The sequence below is a fragment of the Rhinolophus sinicus genome, chromosome 12 (genome assembly GCF_057876585.1).
Source record: "Rhinolophus sinicus isolate RSI-liver-muscle chromosome 12, RSI-T2T, whole genome shotgun sequence".
NCBI lineage: Eukaryota > Metazoa > Chordata > Mammalia > Chiroptera > Rhinolophidae > Rhinolophus > Rhinolophus sinicus.
In genome coordinates this window covers 1670879-1696326 of record NC_142512.1, presented here as the reverse complement: position 1 = coordinate 1696326, position 25448 = coordinate 1670879, and the positions used below count along the sequence as shown (strand labels likewise).

General features: G+C 38.9%; 1 protein-coding gene across 1 annotated transcript in view; it reads right to left on the bottom strand.

The window, feature by feature from the left end:
* LOC148756419 (ankyrin repeat domain-containing protein 26-like) overlaps positions 1-25448 on the bottom strand; it is a 43485-nt gene that overhangs the window by 9671 nt on the left and 8366 nt on the right. Inside the window, exons 4-7 of the mRNA XM_088788965.1 lie at positions 24310-24416; positions 22889-23026; positions 9899-9971; positions 2577-2649 (exon numbers count right to left, since the gene is read on the bottom strand). Of these exons, the coding sequence (XP_088645091.1) occupies positions 2577-2649; positions 9899-9971; positions 22889-23026; positions 24310-24416 (391 nt within the window). The remainder of the gene's footprint in view (positions 1-2576; positions 2650-9898; positions 9972-22888; positions 23027-24309; positions 24417-25448) is intronic.

The following is a 25448-nucleotide window of genomic DNA, read 5'->3' as shown; positions in this document are numbered from 1 at the left end:
CCTTCCTTATAGCTGAAATGTTTTCCTCTCCTATTCTGAAAATTTCTTTTCACCTTTGAGGATTCAGCACTGGGGTTTAAGGAAGAAGAGAGAGAAGAGGAGACAGACTGCGGACACAGCTGAGAAGGAAGTGCTATAGATTTAATTCTCGACGATTCCCATCACTGCTGGGAAAGTCAATTCTAAAATATATAAAGCCATAGAAAATCCAAGAAATATTTGATTGTTGGTTTCGGAAGGTGCTTTTTCATTTACAATAAATAGTTTTAACTGATACCTGTGAATTCAGAATATAAAACTAAAGCTAAGAAACTATGTTTTGTTTCACTAGGCAATCTTTAGATCTTTATGAAGTTTTCCCATCTGGTCCCAATGTGGTACATATAATCCTGCTGCCCACTCCCCAGTGTACGCTAAATACTAGTCTAAAGGAAACCACGCTTTCACCTCATTCTTTTTCTTATTCCCATATGTTGCTGTGGTTCAGGAAGAACGCCAATGTCTTGCTAAAAGTCATTTTGCTTTGTTGTAAGTTGCATAAACAGAGTAAACATAAAGTAGGTTTTGCCACAAAGTGACTGTTGGAAAGTCAGAACTATGATGAAGCTACATAGAGGTGGGCTGGGGTTGAACACTTTCTGTTCCTTTATTTCCTTCTTTGCTTTCTCTGTTTTCTGGTAGCGGTGATTCACACAAGTCATGGAGCCTATTATTACCTAACAGAAACACACCTACAATCTGAGTCTAGTTTGTCTATTACGGTCATCTGTCCAAACTCTGTGGATGCTGACATAGGTTTGCTCATTGAGTGTGTGGCAAATGGCCTTTTATCACCAACTTTCTAATCCCCGGATCTTTGACAAGTTCCATGATTAGAGGTCAAAGAAGCAGAATCCCCGTCTGAATTCTGGGATTAACTTTTCATTTATTAGGATGTAAAAATAACACAAAGTTGACTATGTTGTAAAACTTCTTTTTTCAGAGAAACAGTCACACGTCCTCCTTTTCCCCCAATACACTATTCCTTCAGAGTACATTTTATTTTAGGTGTCCTATACTTGCCATTGACACAGGTAAGTTTAATTAACTATCATCAGGCAGCAATTTCTATTATATAATGTGTTTCCAATTAAAAATTACCTACTTAATAGATGGTGCAGGGTATGATTTTTTTTTGTTATGATCCAAAGTTACGTGTAACCACTTATCTTTAGTTTAAATATGCATGACAAACGTGGGTTTACAAAAACTTTTAATGAATGGTACGACTTCAAATAAGAAACTACTTATTATAAGAAAATGGTATTTTCTAAATGCTCCAATATCTTCAGAATTCATTTTTTTAAGCCTTAGATAAACAGATATTCATGTGACAAATTACAGTCTTGGGTGACCTTATTGTTTCCAAGGAAAAATAGGATCAAACTAGGTCCACATGAGCTCCAAGGAGTACAGGGCACCATGAGACAGAAAACGAATATATGACAAAACTATTTTCCTTTTGTTTTTTAAACAATATTCTCAGCTTAAAACTTTTTAAGACAAGTGAAAGAAAAACACAATTGTAGAAGTGAAGCTTTAAAGCCTGTTTTATCATTTCACGTCCAGGAAGCCCGTACATCATTTCAAACGGTGGTTTCCAATGTCATGTAAGAATCCCTGAAGTCCCAAGATCTGTAAGTCGTGGGGCCCGAAAAGGTCACAACTATTTTCACAGAAAGACTAAATGTCATTTGCCATTGTCACTCTCATTCTCTTCTAAGTGTGCAGTAGAGTTCTCCACGGCCGTGATATCACAGCTCTGATGGTAACATCATAGGTCTGATGGTGACTGGGTCTTAGCTCTAATGGTTCATGGAATGCATGCCTGTGTGAGCTCGTATTTTACATTGTTCAGTTTTTATTTCTAATACTGTAACTATCTACGGAGACTACCGACTTAAAAATATTCTTTGGAATTCTCAATAATTTTTAATAGCATAAAAGCATCCCAAGGCACAAAAGCTTCAGAATTCCTGTTTTCAAAGATTGTGTCTACCAAATATTCATTACGATTAATTACTTCTCCCATTTTTAATAATCAAAGACACCATAAGCGCGCGTACACACACACCTGGTGTCTGCTCAGCAGAACATCTGGTTGTCTTAAGACCATCAGTGTTACAACACTAAGAGGAATAAATTTAAAACACAATTGACATGGTAGCAACTGAGGCTTACTCTAGGTAAAGGTCAAAATTCAAAGAACCATTTTCAAACCCTGGAAATATCTTCCAGTGTGATAATTAACCTCTGAGAACCCCTATTAAGTACAGGGGTTCCAAACTGGGACATTTAGGATATCGAACCAAGAGGAGAAACATCTGAAAAAAGTCACATTTTTAAAATCTTGTTTTCTTATTCCTGTCGATGTCTTTTTTTTCAAACATCAATACCAACAGTGACATCATGTTGCTTATGTGAAATCCTTCCATTAAATTGTAACAAAAGAAAGGAATTCTGAATAGAAGACTGCGAGCATGCCAAATGTCCTTGCGTACTCCTTCCCAAAATTAAACTGGTATTGCAAAGTGCACCTGGTCTGAAGGGTTGCACATCGTCCATTCCTACACCTTCGTGAGGACCAGGATTTTCCACTTCAATTCTCGTCTGAAAGGGTTAGGAAACAGGACGATTAGTAACTAATGGACACTTCATACAATTTCTAGTTAATAATTCAGGATAAAAATATTAGTGTTATCACCACCAAGAAAAGGACTTTTTGAAAAATATGTATTTAAGCAAACATTAGGTTCGTGCAAATGTAATTGCAGTTTTGCAATTTTTGTAAGCTTTTAAACTGCAATTACGTTTGTAGTGACCTAATACTTTGATAAGTGTACTTGATATAACTGCTAAATATTTCTAATGACAGATTTGATTTTTAGTGTTAAAACAAGATACTTGCTTGAAATGGTAAGAAACCTTGGTGTATGTCCAGTTGAGTCTAAACAGAACATTTTAGAACCTACTTCATCTAAATCAAGAAGAGCTTGGAAAAACCGAACTCTTGTTTGACAAAAATTTTGATAGAAAAAATGATTGAACAAAGTGGCAAAGTGATAAGAAAAACTTTTGATTAGATTATGTTTCAATAAATAATAGGGAAAATGTTATATATAGTTATGCAACTTTTCAAAAAAGTATAATAATTTCTAATCGGGGAAAAATAAGAACATTTATTTATTATAACCATCTAAAATGTACCAGACACTTACTATGCACATTTTATTTCTTTCCCACACAAAACAACAAATACAAAAATGGTTTGATGATGGTTACCCCACTTCCTGCTTCCTGGCCATTCCAAGACATTAGAATAAAATATGAACAGATGTGATCCATTGTTATCTCTGTCCAGCAGGTTTTGCTTCTAGATCTTCACACGACTGGCTCCTTCTCATGCTTCACTTGGCAGTTTTTGTCACACTCAGAAAGATCTTTCCTGACCCCCGAAATTCCACTCCCACTCCCATTCCAACTACAACCATGCCCCCCCACGACAATATTCTCTAACCCAGCATTCTCCATTCTCTTTAAATGAAGCACTTATAGTGCCTTATGATGGACTGTTGTTCACTTGTTTTTCTGCACCTACAACTACAGCTGAACCCCTGAACTTCTCCATTCAGAGTCTAACTGCCCAGCACACAGCTGGTGTCCAACTAGAAATTAACTCAAGGTGAAAACGTTGAGCTCGCACCAACAAAGCCTCAAGAACCGAAACACTACACATCTACAGGGTACCGCCAATCACAGTCTCCTGAAACTTAACATCCCCCAGATTAGAAATCCACATGCCCCTTCTAACTTTTCCACTCTGCTCTTGACACTACCGCCATTTGATTGTCCTACATGTTTACAAAAAGTGTCCCCGATATCTAGTAAGTCAGTACATCCCACTGTGATCATTGTGTTTTACATTCTATAGCTCCCTTTACAGTTTTAAAAGTGTTTTCACATTCGTTACCACATTTGTGCATTCCACATACCTGAAAGGTAGTCATTAGTACCATTATGACGAATGAGGTCACTGACATCCGACAGGTTCAAAAGAAGTTTCCCCAAGATCCCATAGCTAGTAAGGGACCCATCCAGAATTCTAGTCTGTTCTGATCATCAAACACAGTGTACCAGTAGGCAGCAGTTGCCTATATCAGAAGATCACACTTTTCTTATATCTTTCCACAGCTGTCACCTCACATTAGCTCATCATTACATTGTACTTCTATTACTACAAGGACGGTTGCCATCAAGTTACTCAATGCATGATACTTTAAGTGAACAAGACAGTTGTTAGTATTAAAGCAGCGCTCAGCCGAATTGTTGTTAGTATAATCCAACGTATTATTAGTATTCACCATGCTCTTCCTTCCCAGCAAAAGTTCCTTGCAGATCTCTTTGACAATACTAATTAATAATACTTTGATGTCCCAGGCATTATCTTTTCAAGTTCCAAGTTATAAACAAACCCTGCGATCCAAATTCTTTCTTTCTGAAATTCATTAGGACATTTACACATCCACAAAACCCACAAGATCATGCATTTGGGCACAGTTCGAGCTGGAATAATTCTTTAGCTTTTAGGGAAACTTAACTTCAGAACCCAAACTGATTCCTTATGACTTGGAAACCTTTGTGTTTTATACTATACTACACTGACTGCCTGAAGAGAAACTTGCAAGTTAGCAGAATTGTACTACGCTGTGTCATTATATTACACATAGCCAGTTTAATAATTACAGGCGAAACCATACAAATTGGTGTGTATGGGGAAATGTAGGGGTGAGAAAGTAAAGTCAAAGCATACCTTTTTCGTTTTCACATCACAGAATGGTGATATTTCAAATAATAACGATAATAATAAGAATAGTGAAAGACAGTACCTCAGAATGCCAAGGTGATTCTTCATCTTCCTCTTGTCCTAATCCTAATGATGACTTTCTAACTATAAAATGTAGTCACAGGTACATTAATGTGAACATATATTACTATGCATTTTGAATACACATTCAGTCATGAATATTTCCATAAAAGTAATAGCAGAAAAGAATTTCAGGGGGTTGAAGCATTTGCAAGAAGAAGCAGTTGTTAGTAGTGGGGACACTTTTGAAAAAAAGATAGAAAAAAAATGCTTAAAAGAAATAAATATCACATTTGGACCTACACATGTTAGATTTGTTTATAGCAGCACTTACGCTAGAAAGAATTCATAGACAGTCACTAAATTACCACTCATATTATTCTGCTGTGCTCCATCAGCACAAGTCAAATTACCATTGCTTGTTTGCTCTTGTGGAGCACTTTCAATAAGATCCACACCATTTTCTCCTTTTCCAGTTGCCGGTTTGGTTGCTTCTTTCTATTAAAAAAAAAAGAAGGAAAAAGAAAAAACAACCCAACTTCAGAAAACACCATATTCGTTTACTCGTTCACTCACTCACTCAGTCCATCCATCGACAAGACAAAAGACTCTACTGTAGCCATCAAATCATAGGCACAGCCCCAGGGGAAGCTGGAAATATAAATGAGACTTTCTGTCCTACACGCTAGTACGAGTAGAGATGACATAACACATGAAAAAATAAGAGCAGAAAAGTACCGCTCTCCACTTCAACAGCCCACATGAGTCAGGTATCGTAAGGGCACAAGAGACAACAGTCAGTTGCACCAGGGAAGCTCAGCAGATGCGGCAAAGATAGGGCTGCATCTTGACAGTTATGCAAGGTGCTGAGGGAAGGCGTGACGGGGATTCCAGAAGGGCAGCGCGAGCAAAAGCCTGAGGATGAAAGAACATATTGCAAGTGAGGCCGCAAAGGAATGGGGTAAGCCTGGAACACTGAGAGTTGGATGGAGATACCACTGCAGTTTCAGAACCAAATCAAAGAAGGCACGTGTCATGCTAGCCTATGAATTTCACCCTCACGTAGTGGGGAGTCACTCAGTAAGCAGAGGTGTTGCATCGTCACAATTCTGTTTTAAGACAGTCACTCAGGCTGCACTTTATGATATTGAGGACCTCCGTTTCTTTCTGGTATCCTATCCATCATCCTGTCTTGTGTCACAGCGTAGGCGCTTCTCGGTGCCTCCAAACCCACAAAGGCAGCTACCAAGAGTAGGTCACTTTGTGGCTTCTATTAGGTGGCTCTGAGTTGGGCACTAGCAGCAGCTGAACTTGGCCTGCCCCACAGCCCCTCCCAAGAGGCCCCAAATCCAACACACCTGGTGATCAGCTTCAGCAACACCAGAACAACACCCAATTAGCTCCATAAATGACACGCCCAAGCAATGGACTGAGCAGACACCAGAGCCCTGCTATAGCCGATCTCACTCTGCGAGGTCAGCCCACATACATCAGCTCAAGTACTGTAGTCACAGCCAGTCGTCCTGAGGGTCGATTCCACACACTGATGTGCCAAGAGCAATCAAGGCTCAAGTTCAACAGGGGGGCACACACCACCCACACAAGCTTCTGGAGCACCTGGCTAAGGTGACCAGACTGTACCACTGGTCCCCACACAACACCTGTTATATGAGCCAATGCTGCCAAGAGGAGGCGAATTAGCAGATCTACATAATACATAGAAACAAACACAGAGAGGCAGTGAAAAAAGAAGAGAGAAAGAAACATTTCTCTAATGAAAGAATGGGATAAAACTAGAAAAAGAAGTAAACCAAATGGAGACAAGCAATCTACCAGAAACAGAGTTCAAAATACTAGTTATAAGGATGCTCGATGAAATTAGAAGAATAGATAAACTCAGTACAATTTCAACGAAGAGACAGGAAACATAAAAAGGACATAGAAATCATTAAAAAATGTCTGCAATGAAGAATACAGTATCTGAAATGAATAATTTATAGATGGAATCAGCACCACATTTGGTGAAGCAGAGGTTCAAATAGTGATTCGGTAGACAAGGTAGCAGAAAACACCCAATCAGAACAGAAAAAAAATGAATATAAGTAAAAGATAAATAAAGACAGAGAATACTTTAAGGGACCTCTGGGACAATATCAAGTATAACAACATTCGTAAGACTATCAAAAGGAGAAGAGAGAGAGAGAGAGAGAGCGAGAGAGAGAGAGAGAGAGAGAGAGAGAGAGAGAGAGAGAGAGAGAGAGAGGAATTGAAAACCTTTTGGATTACACAATGATGGAAAACTTTCCTGACCTGGAGAAGGAAATAGACACACAAGCGCAGGAAACACAAAGAGTTCCAAACAAAATGAACCCAAACAGGCCCACACGAAAACATATTATAATTAAAATGCCAAAGGGTAAGGACACAGAGAAGATATTAAAACCTTCAAGAGAAAAGTAGTTAGTCATGTACAATGGAGCTCCCATAAGACTGTCAGCTGATCTCTCAGCAGAAAATTTGCAGGCCAGAAGGGATTGGCAAATATTGAAAGTGATGAAAAGCAATGATCTTCGACTAAGAGTACTGTATCCAGCTAGGCTCTCATTTACAATCAATGGAGAGGTAAAGACTTTCCAGAGAAAAAGATGATGGAGTTCAACACTAACAAACCAGTATTACAAGAAATGTGACATGAAGAAGGAGGAGGAGGAAAAGGAGGAGGAAGAGGAGGAGGAGGAGGAGGAGGAGGAGGAGGAGGGATGAAGAAGTAGAAAGAGAAGGAGAAGGAGACGAAAAAGGGAAGGGGAAGGGGAAGAAGGAGGAGAAGAAGAAGAAGAAGAAGAAGAAGAAGAAGAAGAAGAAGAAGAAGAAGAAGAACAGAAAGAGGAGGAGAAGGAAGAGGATGAGGACGAAGAGGAGGAGAGGAAATATGAATAATAAAATGGCAATAATCACATGCCTATAAATAATTATTTAAATGTAAATAGGTTAAATGTTCCAGTGAAGACATAAGGTGGCTGAATGGATAGAACTACAAGACCCATAAATATGACATCAAACTTAAATTTTTTTGCACAGCAAGGGAAACCATCACAAAATGAAAACACGACCAGATGAATGGAGAAGAGATTTGCCAACGATATATTTGATAAAGGGTCGACATCCAAAACATGTAAGGAACTCATAAAATGCAACACCTTTAATAGACAAACAATGCAATTAAAAAATCAGAAAAGTACCTGAATAGACTTTTCTCCAAAGAGGTCACACAGACAGCCAAGAGACATACGAAAACATGCTCAGTGCCACTCATCATTAGAGCAATGCAAATTAAAAACACAATGAGTTATCACCTCACAACTGTCAGAATCGCATCATCAATAAATCAACAAACAACAACTGTTGCTGAGGATGTGAAGGGAAGCCCCGCGCACTGTTGGTGAGTCTGCAAACCCGGCCAGCCGCAATGGAAAACAATATGGAAGTTCCTCAAAAATTTGAAAATAGAACTACCACGTGGCACAGCAGCCCCACTTCTGGGTTTTTCTCCACAGAAATCCAAAACACTGATTTGAAAACATCTGTGCATCTGTATGGTCCTTGGCACATTATTTTCAATAGTCCAGATAAAGAAGCAACCGAAGTGTCCATCGTCTTGGATAAAGAAGAAGTGGTACATAGATACAACAACATACTACTTGGCTGTAACAAAGAATAGAATCTTACAAGCTGTGACAACGTGCGTGGACCTAGACGGTATCATTCAAAGTGAAATAAGTCAGACAGAGAAAGACAAATATCACATTATTTCACTTATTTGTGATATCTAAAAAAAAAAGTTGACATAGAAAAGAGAAACAAACTCATAAGTGCAGAGAACTAACTGATCGTTGCCCAGTTCGAGGATTGTTGGGGGAATGCTTGAAAAGGTAAAAGGATTAAGGAGTATAAATTGACAGATATAAAATAGTTATGAACATGTCAGTTACAGTACAAGGAATATAGTAAATAAGATTGTAATAACTAAGTATGCTGTCAGGGATACCAGATTAATCGGGGTACCAGTTTATACATTATATGAATGCCTAACCACTATGCTGTACACCTGAAGCTGACATAATATTCAATGTCAACTCTAACATAAATGAAAAACTTTACATTTAAAAAACAAAAAAATTTCTGAAATTTGGTATATTACTATATGGTTCTTAAGAATGTCTGCTTCTAAAATTGGTTATTATTTTATGCAAAACATGTACTCCTCAATTAGAGGAAGACATTTAAATATAGTCATAATGCAATGATTTAGAACATAGTGGAATCCCTTTACAATATGGGGTTTAAGAAAGAGGACTTGAATTCTAAATTGTCACAATTTCTACTATTATTTTAGCCTAAATTATGAACCCAGTATACCTGAAACTTATACAAAATATTATTCAATTTCAACTGAATATAACTAAAAAGCACAAGAAAACAAAATAGAGAAAACACTGGCTCCCAACAACTATATGATACCAAAATACAAAGTGTAACAAAAAAAGAAGTGTATGTTATATGCTATATAGTTTTAAAACTGAAAGGTACCAGGAAGATTACATGACTATGACAATATGTAATTGAATCCATCAAAGATTTCATTTAGGCACGAGTATTATGAAAGTCATGTTGGAATAATGTAAAAGATATATTAAGAATCCTAATACGTAACCAAATTGCATATCTCCATCACTGTGGGATACCTCCCAATATAATTGTCCTATCACTATATATTTCCCAGCCCCTTCTTTTTTACAGCTCCCATGTTCAATACTTCCTAAAGTTAAAAAAAAAAAAGCCTCAAATGCTCACATGTTATAAAATGGTTCACGCTGACCAATTTTCCATTACAAACATAAAACAATGATAGGTGGACCACTACTAAATTTTACAAGTAAGTGCTACACAAAACTAAATTCAGAGCAAAAAAGTTAATTCCACAAAGGAGCATTTTACCTCGGTATCAACACTGAAGAGTCCATCAGTTGATATAGACGTTGAATCATTAGTGCCAGGTTTGCGGGTAAGACTTTAGGGTGAAGATACACAAAAAAATAAGTGAGTTCATTTCTTTACAAAACCAACAAAAAAAGTAAAAGGTCAGCTATTTGCATATTAAATGAAGTTTCTTGCTTGATTTAATTAAAATATGGACTCTGTTTTAGACAAGCTATTAGTTATCTATTTCTGCCTCTACCACTCCCAACTCATGCAATATTTAATGAAGATACACTCTAAGTTTCCATAACAAAGAATGACAGCCAATTTATTGTCAATGCCTGAGATTACTTTGCTTTCACCACAAGTCCTGAGGCTGAATTGAAAACCCAATTAATAGCTGATATTACTGGAACCTGAACTGGGACAAAACCGATGACCTAAATCAAGGTAGAAAGATACACTGTCCCTTCTCCATTGTCTGTCCCTGGTTCAAGGACTAATCTGTGTCAGTCTAAAATAGCAATCTTGGTTCTTTAACATAGAAAGCAGTTACTAAACTTACCCCATTCCTTCTTTTCACTCAAAAACACTACGGTGAGTTCCCTGAAGTGTTTATAATGTTTGCAAGTTACACGTACAAAAGTTCAAGAACAAATATGTATGTTTTTAGCCTTCCCACTCCCAGATCACTTGTCCTCACAGCGTCCTGGCAATCTCCAACCTTGAAAATTTTAGCCTACGAAGGCATAGACTCCTGAAACAAGAATGGGCTCAAATGACCCACAGTAGGAGTTCTCTATTTCCCTGTTCCTGGAAAATAAGCTAAATGGAGCCTCAGTCATCCACGCCCAACACAGGCATGTTACCACCTACCCAAGTCCATTACTGTTTTCACAATCAGTCCTCCCTCTGCCCAACACTCCATATATATGGGAAGGACATCAGCGCGTTGGGAAAAGAGGTGGAGGTGACGAGACACCTGCCTTGGGCCATAGATCTATGTAGTTCGGCAATCTCCAGTGCCTCAGGACTCGAGGGGACATAAGCCCACCTCCCTAAGTTGGGGTTCAGGTGGATGATACCACATTCTTATTTGCTATAAAGAGAATGTTTCCAGGGGCTCAGATACTTTAATATGTTTTCATAAATTCTTAAATTAGGCTGGTTCCTCCAATTCAAGAAACAGAAAAGCAGCAACCTGTACAGAATGTCCTTGAAAACCTTCTATTAATCTGCTTTTTCAGAAAACTACCAACATCCTTTGTCCTTCCTTCTTGTAATATCTCTTTAAATTGTCATAGCCTACTATTCTCATCTCTTTTCCCTTATCTGATCTCTATTCTAAAAGCCTTATTCCTATCCCAACCAGTATTGTTCCTTTTAAAACTTGGATTCCCTTGCTAATTCCAGTCTTATCCTCTTCCACTGCATTCACTAGACCTTTCCATTATTAAAACACTCACCTAAAGGATGATAAAGAAGGACGTGTACTGGGCTTAGAAACCTACACTGAATCTCATTTCATCACTCACTGTACTCAAATAAGTCACAGAATCGCTTGGAGTTTCAAACTTTCCATGTGAATAACCACTTGACCAAAACATTCATGGCAGAATGAAGAACTGCTGGGTGTTTTGAATAATTAATTGCTAACATTCGTTAAAACCCTGGAATTCTATGTACTTTTGATTCCGTCTAGAAAAATGGAGAATACTTAGCTAGCAGAAGTGGAATAAAACAACAGATCAACAACAACAAAAACCCCTGAGAACAGCAGAGAAAAAGTATAAAATGAAGAAGACTCATGGAAGAAGGAAGAAAGACTTTAGGAAAAAAAAGAAAAAAAAACTTCCTAGAACAAGGGAAAGGTATCAGCCAGAAGGGAAACAAAGGCTGGGGATTCTGTAAGTAGAGAAATCAATTAGAAATACCCTCTCAATTTGTGCTGAATTAACACAACATGGTCTATACGTAGATGTTCTTCACTTACAGAACAAAGATTCGTCCCAAGAAGATACATCGCATTATACCTGAAAACACTTGCCTGATTAGGTCTTGCTTATGTACAGCCTGTGGTTCTGTGGCCACAGCTAACTGAGACCTGGCCTAAACACTGATGGTAAAAAGAAGGCTCTCGTGACTGCTGAAATTGTCAAGTACATTAAGACAAGAGCTTGGGCTAACTGGGCTTGGTAGGAAACTTCTAAATCAGCGTTAACACATCACTAAACGGGACTCTCTGAGTCCACCTGACTTGCACCTGAACCTTGAATCCACGCCAGCCCAGGCACTTCTCAGTACAGGCTGAGGGACAAGAGAACGGACTTGGAAGCCAAGCAGACTGAAGGTCACATCACAGGTCAGCCACTTGGTAACTATGGAACCAGGAGTCAATTAATACACGTCCCGGAACCACACTCGTCTAATGAATAAAAACTAGGCTGAACAGCACAGCTACTGTGCACAGCTACTGTGCACAGCTACTGTGCCGAGGACCTGAGACAACCAACGTTAGGCACATAGTATAGGGTCTCGCCCAGAGCAGAACACTCAGTAAAGGTTACTCGCTTCTCTCTGCACTCTCAGTTAACATGTGAGTTTGAAAAATCCATAAAAACCTACCTGCTTGAAGGGTCTCCTTCAGAACACTCATCCACTATTAAAGAAAAAATTCAAATACATTGTAAATTCACAATAGAAAAACACAGAACTTTAAAACTATCAGACTGAAGTTATGGAAAATATTTCTTTGGGACAACCCCTGAAGACTATAGTAAAGTGAATATTAATGATATGATTGGTAGGAAATTAATACATGAAGAACTTCTACTTCTTCTCCTATATGTGTGTGTGTGTGTGTGTGTGTGTGTGTGTGTGTATTCATATATACGTACACATAAACACACATATACAGGTACATATATGTGTGCATGAAAGTATATATTTATATCAAATGAAAGAAAAAAGAACGGGATGTGCAAAAATGGGATAGCTACAAGTCAAGTGCTACTTGCAATGATTGTAATCCTAACCAAACCCATCAGAGTGAACGAAAACGGTATCAGTAGTAAAATTATTGTCATAAACTAACAAGGGCAAATTTAAATAGCATGATTTTTCTGGACTTCTGTCATGAAGAGCAGTTAGAAGACTTGTTTTGCTCGTACACAGTACCGCTTGTGCCGCTCTTCAGTCAAGGGTGTTCAGTTTAGGATGAAACACCCCGTCATTAGCAGCTTAGTCAAGAGGCAGTCTACTTTGCAGCGGCAAACACAGGAAACAGATGCTTTCTCGCCATCTCTCCAATTGCAGGGTAAGTATGAAAGACGTTGTGATTCCAGTTTTATCAAGTGTAACCTCTGAGATTGTTCCCTCCATTGCTAGAGAGTCTATCTTGTCCTACCTTATAGAGCAGGAAGGTCCAAAGAGTTATTGCTGTGCAGCAAGCAGCGTGTGATGCCATTTTTCTCAGCCCTCCCCATAGTGGCAAATGTGTATAGATAGCGTGTTTTTTTAGCTTGTAAGTCATATGTCACCAGATTCTCAGCCAGTGAATAAGAGCAACCAAACAAAAACCCCCCGAAAGACAGAGAAGTTATCTTGAATAACTACATTCAATGACCCTGGAGTTTTAATTTTTTAAACATTCGAAAAGTTGGCCACTGTATGATTCCAACTATACGATATTCAGAAAAAAGCAAAACTAGAGAGGCAGTAAAAAGACAAGTGGTTTCCAGAGGTTGGGGAGAGGAGAGGGCTGAGGAAACGCCACAGAGGGTATCTAGGAGTGAATCTATTCTGTGTGATACTGGAAGGATGGAGACGTCCTTATACTTTTGTCAAACCCCACAGATTGTACAACAGCAAGAGTGAACTCTAATGTAAAGTGTGGGCTGTGAGTGGTAATGTTGAGTCAGTGCAGTTCATCGATCATCGTAAAAGTACCACTCGGGTGCAGGGTGTCAACAGTGAGGGAGGCTCTGTGTGTACAGGGACACGGGCTTTGAGGGGACTTTCTGTACTCTCCACTCAATTTTGCCCTGAACCTAAACCTGCTCTAATAACGAAGGCTTACTAATTAAAGAAAAAGAAAAAGTTTTCTACTGAACCTGCTATTAGCAGATATGAACACATTAATGCTATTTTCAAAACACAGTCACCTTGAAAATGAACATAAAGATCCAGTATCAGAATATGATTATTCACCCAACTGAATGAAGCATATGAAACTCCATAAAAAAAGCAAATCATGTTTGGAATACTTACACAAGAAAGTAACTGATAAATGTGAATGAACATCTCGCTGTATCATGGTGTATAGATGTAGTGCCAAGTGAATCAAAATGGAATCATCCCTACACTTAAAGGACAACTTTTATTCTAATTTTAAATCAGAAAGCATTATGCTGATTTTATTGAAAATCTATACTGAAACATTAATCACACAAAAAGATTATAATTGCCATGGTTATTGCCAGAGTAATGTATGTACAAAGATCTGTGAAATACTCACCAAAAGGCAAAAAAGTAACCAGCATTTCAATTTTTAATGGATGATACAACTGAAACCATTACCAAGGCGCGTCACCATATTACTTGCTGTTAATATTTTAAGCAACACCCAAAATTAAGTCAGGCCTATAACTGTTGTGCAGAAAAGATTTCACACAGCAGGCCTGACTGCTATCCTTTGAAAGTCCTACTTGGACGGCTGGCCCTTGGCTGGTGTCTGGAAACCTGCATATGGGGAGGGTTCCCGCCATTCCCTAACTAAGTGTGGCTCACGGTGCCTGAACTGCTTGTACAAACAAGGTGGTTAATGCTGAACACTCGCTTTCCTTCTGGGAATCAGGAATGTTGGTACTTGCTAGGGGGACGCTGCCTATGTGACTGGCGTGCCATGAAAGCATTAGGCACTGAGTCTCATGAGACTGTGGTACCACTAGACAGCATTACACGGGTGGTGCCAGAATTTCACAGTGGAGGAATTAAGCACATCCTGCTAACTGCACAGGACATGAGTCTTGGAAACTTGCACCTGGTTCGCTCCAGACTCTGTCACATACACATTTTCTCTCTGCTGATTTTGCTTTCACTGTAATAAATCACAGGTGTGAGCACTACTACAGGATGAGGCCTGTAAAGTGCTCTAGTGAATAACCAAACCTAACTGTGGTGTTAAGAACCTCTAATAAATTGCATTATATGAATTTTTCATTCTTTGGGTGGATGTTTTCTGCATGACTAAGGTCAGAAGGAGATTTTGCAGATTACCTGTCGATAAATTTGTTTTCCTTGATTCTTCTTTTGCAGATTCCTGTAGAGCTGGACATATTTGAATAAAGGCGTAAAGGGGATAAACGGAATGATGTCAGAAAATACTGTAAAACAAGCAACCATCCTATTTTAATCAGAATAAAAAATAGAACATCCTAATGGCAACATCTTGAATCAGTTCCTAGAGAGAAAATGGAGAGATCTCATTGTCAATTTTCTGCAACTAGGCAGAAAACTGTTTTTATAATAGTTATGAATCGGTCAAGTCACTGGGATAATTACAGAAAAACATATAACTATCACTTGTAGTATAATAATGTGCACTGATTATAGAGTTCCTTTGGTGTCTAAGCTTCTTTATTTCTTATAAAACTAAAAACACAGCACTCGTATGAAAAGGCAGTGGTTAACAGAATAAGTGAAAAATGGAACAAAAAGTGATATCCAACATGGAGGATGAGTTACCCATGGATGTACCAGGAAACTCAACGTTCAGAGAAAAAAGTGTCTTCCCTGTTGACCTGCTGCTCTTCTCTCTCCATCTGATAATGTCCTAGTCACTCTTCTCATGTCCCATTGAAATGCTAGTGCACAATCTGGAAACCTAGGAATCATCTGAGTTTCTCACTCCCCACTAACTTTTTACATGCAATCATCACTAATCCGTATTAACCATAACACTCTCCAGGCTCTACTTTCTTTTGCCACAGCCACTGCCCTAGTCAAACAGGGGCTCTGAGCAGATGGCTTTCGCTGGGGAAAAAAATGAAACACCACCGCCTGTTATTGTTACTTCCTAAATGAACAGGATTTCTTTTCAGCAAAACAAATGAGAAAGACATAAGCCAGCAAAGACCAACATATTAAATTGAATAAATTAACCTTCCTGACTTTTTTTTTCCATTCATAATGGATGGGTGAAAACATCACAGTGGACTGATACTAGTCCAAGGAAGTAAAAGCTTCCTTTGTCTGCCAGTTATTTTTAGGCGCTTTTCTTCAATCTATCCTCTATGCGAGGGGCCAGCAAACTGCAACCTGCCATCAGCTTCTGTAAGTAAAGCTTTACTGCAGCACAGTCTTGCCCATTCACGTGGCCCACGACTGCTTTCACACCATAATGGCAGATTTGAGTAGGTATGACGGAGACCATATGGCCTCAAATCAGGCCCTTTACAGAATAAGCTTGCTGGTCCCCGCTTTATACCACAACCAGAGTGTCCGAATGCCACCTCATCTTGTTCCTCGTCTGCTCAAAACTCTCCCATGATCCCTGCAGTAACCACTGCTGAGTCCCTGCCCACTTGCCATTTCTTCGTCTTCATTCTCCCTGGAGAACCACAACTCTGTGTGGATATTTCCTGTGCCAATACACAAAGAACATGGCCTCTCTCCAGCTCCACAAAGAAAAATGATTATACTGAGCTAATCAGTGACTGCTTTACCACTAACTGGTGTGGGAACCAGCCTGTGCCGTACCCCAGCCTGTAAATGTTAAGGGATCTACGGGCAGCCTCTCAGTTTTCTTCCTATTTAAAAGAATCACATAGCTGAACATCACTGATTATCAGGGAAACGCAAATCAAAACCACAGTGCAGCACCACCTCATAACTGTCAGGTGGCTATCATCAACATGGCCCCATATGACAAATGTCGGCAAGGAAGTGGAGGAAAGGGAAAACAGAGCCGGCACTGTTTTGGGATTTGTAAATTGTTATATTCACTGTGGGAAACAGTATGGAGATTCCTCAAAAAATTAAAACTAGAACTGCCATGAGACCCTGTAATTCTACTTCTGGGTATTTGTCCAAAGAAAACCAAAGCACTAATTTGAAAAGATATCTGCACCTCTATGTTCGCTGCAGCAGTCTATATAATAGCCAGGATACGGAAGCAACGTAGGTGACCTTCGAGAGATGAATGGATGAAAAGGATTTGATATGTGTGTCTGTGGGGTGTGTGTGGACAGTAATACTATAACTGATATTAGAATAATTAACTCATCCATAATATAACTGATATAATAATAACTCATCCACAAAAGATGAAATCTTGCCCTTTGCAACAACATGGAAGTTCTTAGAGGTATTATGTGAAGTGAAAGAAGACAGAGAAAGACAAATACCTTATCATCTCATTTATATGTGGAACCTAAAAAAGCAGAACAAACAAACCAGAAACAGACCCATAGCTACTATGAAGCAACTTGATTGTTCCCAGGTGAGAGGGAGTTGAAGCGATGAATGAAAAAGAAAGTGAAAGAGAAGTACAAACTGCCAGTGATGAAACATCTAAGCCACAGGGAGGTAGTTAACAGCACAGGGAAAATATCAATAATATTGCAGTCACTTTGAAGGGTGATAGATGCTTACAGACATATTGTGGTGATCACCTCGCAAGGTATATCAATGTCAAATCACTATGTTGTACACCTGAACTGGTATAATGTTGTATGCCAACTATATATTAATAAAACATAAAAAGACAATAGAAACACCTACAGAAACGCAGTACTTCAGACTTTGGATATGGTAATGTGAGAATATGATGCTTGGAGCCATTGCTAATTAACCAGCAGGCAAATGAGACTTAAACAAAACACTGACGACCTCACAACTGAAACAGGGATAACATCAGGGATCCTGATGGCATCACAGACCCACCAAAACCATCCTGGTTCCTCCTGTTGCAACCACTGCTAATTAGGTCACCTATTACCTGCAGCTAAAACATTCTAACTGATATATTTCCCAAGGCCTGCAGGATAAGAGCTACTCCTTTCTCTAGAACTAAAGACTTTCCTAAGCTTCCCTTACCTAGGTATTCACCACCTTCTCAACCATTCCCACAGCACGCTTTTTATAGCATCAAAACTGAACTGCTCGTAAATCCTGCAGAGTTCACTGTGTATCTTAGCCTATGTCTGCAGTTCCTTCTGCCAAACCTGTACTCTTGGTTATTGGTTCCCCTGCCCAACATGGTCCTTCTGCCTCTTTATCTGGACAACTCCCACTCACGCTGCATACTTCCCTTAAATCCTACCCAGATTTTTATAACCGAAATCGTCATCATGGACATCAAGTGTCTGGCCCACGAGGTCTGAACAATTAGGTTCACGAACTCATCCTAGAAAAAGTGCTGCATACCTCACTGCTGAAGATCACTATGGTCACCTTTGAAGTACACCCCTTGGGAAGCTCTGCACCAACGCTAGCACCTAGTCTACTCTGTGAAGCAATTTTGGAACTCTTTACCTAGAATGGCCATCAGAGCTGTTGTCGTATTACCCTTGATATCCTGAATGTCATCAAAATGTGTTCCTTTTAGTATTTCCTTTATCTTCAGGTAAAGAAGGAAGTCATTGGGGGCCAGATCAGGTGAGTAGGGTGGTTGTGTCAATACAGTTATTTGTTTACTGGCTAAAACCTCTCTCACAGATGGTGCCATGTGAGCTGATGCAATGCCATCATGCAACAGCCATGAATAGAGGGCCAAATGTTGAGGTTGTTTTCTTCTAACATTTAATGGGTTTGCTCTGCTTCTCACAGGCAGCCAATGATGTTGACTCACAATTCGATGAATTTTTGCAATGCTTTCCTCAGTTCTGGTCGTTACTGGCCACCGTGACGTCTCTTCATCAGTGACACAATCTTTCCCCTCAGAAAAATGTTTAATCCATTTGTACACGGCCGTTTTCTTCATGACATTATCTCCATGAACCTGGACTAACATACTATCCCTGATTTCACTTCCACTCTTGCCAAGTGTAGCACGAAATTTAATGTTTGGTCATAGCTCTAATTCAAGCTCAGACAGCCTCGCAATGCACACAAAAACATGCAACAACAATAATGAGTGCCACTCAGCGAGACACTGCCACACATCTACACGAACGCAACTATGAGACACCGGTATACCAAGGTTATGAAACCTTACTGAGCTGTTTGTACAGTGCTGCCAATGTAAGTGCACGGTGGCAAGTTCTCGAACTTAAATGTCAGATCTCATACTACACACCCAATGAAAAACAGTAATGATAATGATGAGCTCTCAGTGGGCCCTGGCACCTAGTAAGCACTGTGTAAAGTACAGTAAATAATAGAAATGACAATGATAAGAACAAGCTCTTGGAGGGTAGGGACGTGGTTTTAAAACGCTTGTCTTCTGCAACATCAAAATGACACTTAGTACCTAAAAGACACCTGAAGGTTACATAGCAAACGGCTGCAGAGGCAAATAAATAAATGAATGAAAACATTGCCCTTGAAAATTCTGTTTGAAGAAACTAAGAAATAAACCAGGGACAGCTCTAAAGTATTAGGGGCACAATAAGGACAAATTCCGTTTCATCTGTGTGTTTCCTATAACTTGCAAAACCACCGACACAAGCGCTTTGATAGAGGTCCACTAAGTTAAAGGGGTCCTCGGACATTTCAGATTGCACAATGCACAAGGTGCCACATCCAGTGAGTAAATAGCGTTTTTGTCATTGTGAAACTTTTCTGTACTTTTATTATAATTGTTAGAGTCCTAAGTTAGGCTATGGGAACATTTATTATGATTATCTTTTGACTAATGGCTACGGAGCATCTTGTTCTAGAGAAATTACACTGTCATGGCAACTATCCAACTAACAGAAGAAAACATCTTCTTCTAATGAGGTCAACACGTCTCACTCTGTTTTGACTTATGAGGAAAAAAGGTGATAATAGTGAGACCTTGGTGGCATATCCACATGGAAAATAACCATGCTTCTCAACAAGGCACAGCTTTACTGACTTGTAATAGGAGATACCTTTCAAAAACAGTCTCACTGCCCTTCCTTCACACTGGCTAAGTTTTGCAGTTCTTATTGTTTGCCATTTGTTTATGGGACTAGGAAGGTATTGTGGAGCTCCCAGTGTGAGTTACATTACGGTGAGACAAACCACTATGTAGTAACAAGAATTCATTCACTACATGTAATCCATTTGCTGGAAAATTTAAACAAATTTTCATGTTTACAACAAGTCCAACTTGTTGCAAGGTGATGATACAAGAAACATACAACATAGTAACTTAAAAATCGTTTTTCTTATTGACAAAAATATCATATGGAATTGTAGAGGACATGACTAGATCAATGAGTTTCTTTTCACACAATACTCTCTCAGATTTTAAATTACCTACAATTAACTTTTATAATAATTCTGAATGCTAGACTATTAAGAAAAACATTAACTAAGAAAGAAAAAATATACATGCAATATACACATTTTTTAACAGCTCTTTCAATAGCAAAACTTTCTGAGTCTTACTGTATGTCTGGTAGGACCACAAAGAATACTTCACCATTAGGAGTCTTACCTCGACTGTTCTTGTCAGAAGATTTTTTGCATGTTTCTCTTTTAAAATCAGAAATTAGTTTGGCGTTGCTATGTATAAAAGAGGTGATAATATTACTGTCTTAATACTGACACGAAAACATTTATCAAAACATGGATTTCTCAGAGTATTTCAGGTAATGTCTGAGTTAATATAAAACTTGAATTATCCCATACGCTTCACTTTTGTAAGTTCTAAAGGCAAACAAATAAACAAAAACTCATAGACATAGACAACAGTTCAGTGGTTATGAGAGTAAGGGGAAGAGAGGATAGTAGAAAAGGGTAAAGGGGGTCAAATACATGGTGACAGAAGGAGAACTGACTCTGGGTGGTCAAAACACAATGTGATGTATAGAAAATATATTAAAGAATTGTACATTTGAAACCTATGTAATTTTGCTAATCATTGTGACCCCTACAAATTTAAGTTAAAAAAAAACAAAAAAAAACATGGTAAGTTGTACAAAATTTTTCTTAAGCATGTGATTAAAGAAGACAAAAAAGCAAGGTGAACCAGTCATGTTGAGGGCAGTATAGCTCAGTCAGTTAGTTAGAGTTAGCAGGGGCAAGTGTCGTGAACTCAGAAATCCTAGTTCCATAGTCCACAAGATCCATTTTCGGAGACGTCACTGCTGTTTGGCTCAGAGTTCTCTCTACAAACCAAGCATCTCACTGCCTTATTGTACAGGTTGTCAGAGGATCAAACAGATAATACAGCAAAATGGTAAGCCAATGGAATAAGTTTTTTTGAGCTTTAGATTTGACATTATTTTGCAATTCCAAATAAACCTAATGTGTGCTTTTCATACGTTCTAGCTAATATTCAAATGTTGCAGTTTACAGAAAATGTTTTCAATTTTGGTTATTAGCTACTCTTTCTTTGTGGTTTGTAATTCAGTACATCTCAGCTATTATATAATTTGTAATTAAATGCATTTAGAAATATTTTCCCTCAATAAGTCAGATAACATAATTGCCCCCTATTATCGTAGCTAATCACACCAGTGGCAGAAAACTTATAGAAGCCTAGATCTGGCTTGGACTACTTCTGTCTCATGTTTACCTCCTGAAACTCTGAACTATCAGAACTTTCCAACCTTCCTAGGCATCCGCAGTTGACTTGGAAGATATAACACATGCACACTCATGAGGCATGGAAGGGGTGCAGCTATTCTAACACCAAGTAACCTCCTTTAGATCCAGAGCTTTCTGTGTACTGGCTTCCATGTCAGGCACAACTTTAAATATTCTGAAACCTGAGGCAGAGTCAAGTCACTTGAGAGATTTTCATTATTTTGGAAAACAGATCACTGAGCCTCATCTCAACTAAGGAATCGCAGGCAAGTTAGTGCCTACTACTCTGGGAAAGGCGTTATGGGACCTTCCAGGACCTAAGGAAAGATACTCCATGGGACAGCAAGTGGCCTTGGGGTACAGATCTGGTAACAAAGGAGAAAGGAAAGTCTGATCTTTTCCTGCAGCATTACTGGCACCTCTCTGACAGCTCAGAACGTTGCAACTAACATGTGCTAGCAGAGGACACAACAAGACACTCAAAAGGGTAAGTCATCACGAGGTCTGGGCTGAGATGTGGGCCCCGCATAGGTTTTCAGTGTTGGGGAAGGGTGTGTGTGGCTAAAGCTAGAAGTCCAAGCTCCCGCGACAGGGTGCTGGTGCTCTGGAATAGGGGCTGAGAATGTAAGCAAGCCCATGTGTGTCGAGTAAAAAATATCATCACTTGGAATTCCAAGTGTGGGAAACCATGAACACCGAGGACTCGGGATCAGCAAGGGCACCTGGGAGCACAGGTAGTCATGACCACAGGACCCGTTTCTATAGCAACCGTGCAGCAACACAATCAATGGAAGCCAATGAATGACCAGAATGACCTTCCTTCCCTCTCCATCTGACTTGTGAAAGAGGATGGTCCCCCTTGGCCTTAGGGAACACTTTGGCTTCTTGAAAAATTCAAGGGGGGAGCACAGCCGATAGCCTCCATAAAGTAGAGAATTTCCTGCTAAACTGTACATTTTACACCCCCAAATAACTAGTTGGAAAAGTCAGAGAAGAAACATTATTGGTACCTGACACACAGGGGTTATGCTTGGGATGAAATGGAGAACGTTGGGATCCCTAAAGATAAAGGTCTTCAAAGTTGTGTGATAAGGAATCTGTCCCTTTGCTACGTCTTACACGTCTGACCGGTTGTTTGGTTTCTGGCTGAGGATGTCTACTAACTCACTGCCATTCCCCCACTGCCTGAGCCCAGTTATGAAGTCTCACCTGTTACCTAAGAAGTAACAGTTAAAGTGTTTTGAAGCTCAGTTTGGTGATAACTAGCATTTCAATGTAAACACTTACGCCTCAAAACCTCTAATAATCCCATGGTCTTCTGCAGTCCATCCAATGCAATCTCGAGCAAAGACATCAACACCTGCCTGAAGCAGAAGCACGACTGTATTTGAGGATGCATACTTTACAGCAAGTATGAGGGCCGTTCTGAAATAACAGAGAGATCACTTCACCCTTAGGAACTTTAAGTTATGTAAACAGCACCAGTGATAGTCTTTACTGAGTTCAATATATTGCTTGTCTGTATAGAATCGACCATTTACACGCTTAAGAGTTCATCTTTTAAATTATGTCCAAGGCTACAATCAAGGAACAAAAGAACATACAAACAAAAAAGCCTCTTGCCCCACTTAGGTACTACCTAGAAGTTGCTAATTTAAAGTTCTTTAATAGACAAGTAACTCTGCTGAGGTCACTTATCTGAAGGAGGTGAAGATTTCAATCAAGAATTCCTGTTTCTTCCTAGTCTTATATATGGTGCATCCAAAGTCAGCCAGAAGTCACGTAAGTTAAAGCTACTTGGCAGGCTCAAAACAATAATATTAGTAATAATTCTAGTAATTTTGTCATCGTTCAGTTAATGGTGCTCATAGCATGTGCCGGGCACTGAATCACATGCCAGGTCATGACCCACGACCATCCTTGAAGGAGATATTATTTCCCTCGTTTCCACATCGGGAAACATGTGTGGTGATGACAGTAACGTTCCTATGGTCACACACGTGACACGTAGGAAAGCTGAGCATTGAACCCAGTCCTGAATGAACTGAAAGCCCATCTCTTTTCTTATCACCCATCCATGGCTTGTCTTCATTAAAGAAAAAGTTTATTCGGTTAAATACCAATTAAAAATAGAAAACAAACAACATCAAAATAGACTAGAAATGAAGAAGGATAAAAACTGAGGACTGTCTGGTAGTAGTAATTCACAGTCGCTTAGGGAAAACCCTACAACATCACCATTCCTTGAAGAAAACAATGTAAAGCAGAGTCATCCGAACAACAAATCAACTCCTATTTACATTTAATGTGTATCTTTTAATGAAAACTGAATACACAGTAGAGGTTAAAAAAAATGTCAGAGAGACTAAATCTAATATTGCATCAGAAACTAAGTTAGAGTCCATACTATACAAAACTAGTAACATTACTGTGAAAACCCTTTAGCTAATATAATACCACGTGACCAAAAACTACAATGACAAATGACATCAGTCGATATCATAAATGAATATGAATCCTGCAGGATATGCTTCTTCTGTTCACCAGTCAGAATAATTGCTTTTCTTCCTAAATGATGACGTGCTGATATTGATAACTTTGTAATTATAGAATAATTGTCTTCTTATTAATTTAATCTTTGTGACTTGAGTGACTGTTACCACTCTAAAACAATACTGTTTTTTTTAAAAAAGAACAAACAACTGTACCTTTTCCACTTATCAACTGCATGTATGTTTGCATGTCTCTCGAGTAAAAATTCCACCATTTTCTGGCTGTTCTTATGCACAGCAACTAAAAGTGGTGTAAAATCAAACTGTAAAACAGAGAAAACAATTTATAGTTTAAAAAACTACATAGTTCTAAATTGAATTTGAAAACTCATAAAAGATCCTCTAAACTTGAACATACACTAGAGAAAGTAAATACAAAGTAGCCCTCTGTGCTGTCATCTGCGGCTCTTCCCTTTAAAATACCCTCCTCCTTCCTCTCCAACAGATGAACTTCACCTCACTCTCCAGAGCTCCCTTCAAACACTGACAGTCCTGGTTCCAAGAATCTGTGCTCCTATCACAGTCTCTATCACACTAGACTGCAGTTATTTTATCGTTCCCCGTCTGAACCCGGAGCTTTCTGAGGGCAGGGGCTATTCTTCACCCCTGTATCTCCAAGCTCGAAAACATAGACACAAATGCTTTAAGTCGTTTTATTGAATTGATAACCTAAATAACTATTTCTGGGGTAGTGTTTGTTACATTGTATTCCAAAGAATATGTACTTTACCAGAAATCATTTACTGTGCCCCAGTAGGAAGATTCCAGAAAGATCACCTGTGTTTGAGAAGTATTATAAAACTGTGCTCTATATGCCCATTACTAAAGAAGTGTTTCAGGCTGCTTAATCCCGATCTGACAATACTTTTCTGTGGCAAACGTTAACGTCTGAAACATCATAGAATATTAGGGATACAATTTGGAGAGTTTTCCAACAGAGGTGAAGGTTTTCTGCAGCTTATACAAACTTGCTTGCTTCTCTTCTATCAGTGTTCTCAGTATCCCAAATGTCAACTTCAGGCTCTCCTGCTCCAAAAGGGTCACTAAGGAAATGGATTCTAAATTAAAAAGAGTTAGGCTTCAAATGATCTTTGATTGCTTATCACTAAATGGTCCATGGGTTTTCTCCAATTGTGAGACAATAAGTTTTTATCTTAGCTGTTGATAAACTCAATATGAAATTGCATTTCAGTTACAATGATAATCTTGGGACCCCAATGCCTACCTACTTTTTGAAAAAATCTGTTTTTATTTTGGTTCTAGTTTAATTTCTATTTAAAATTATTGTATAACTC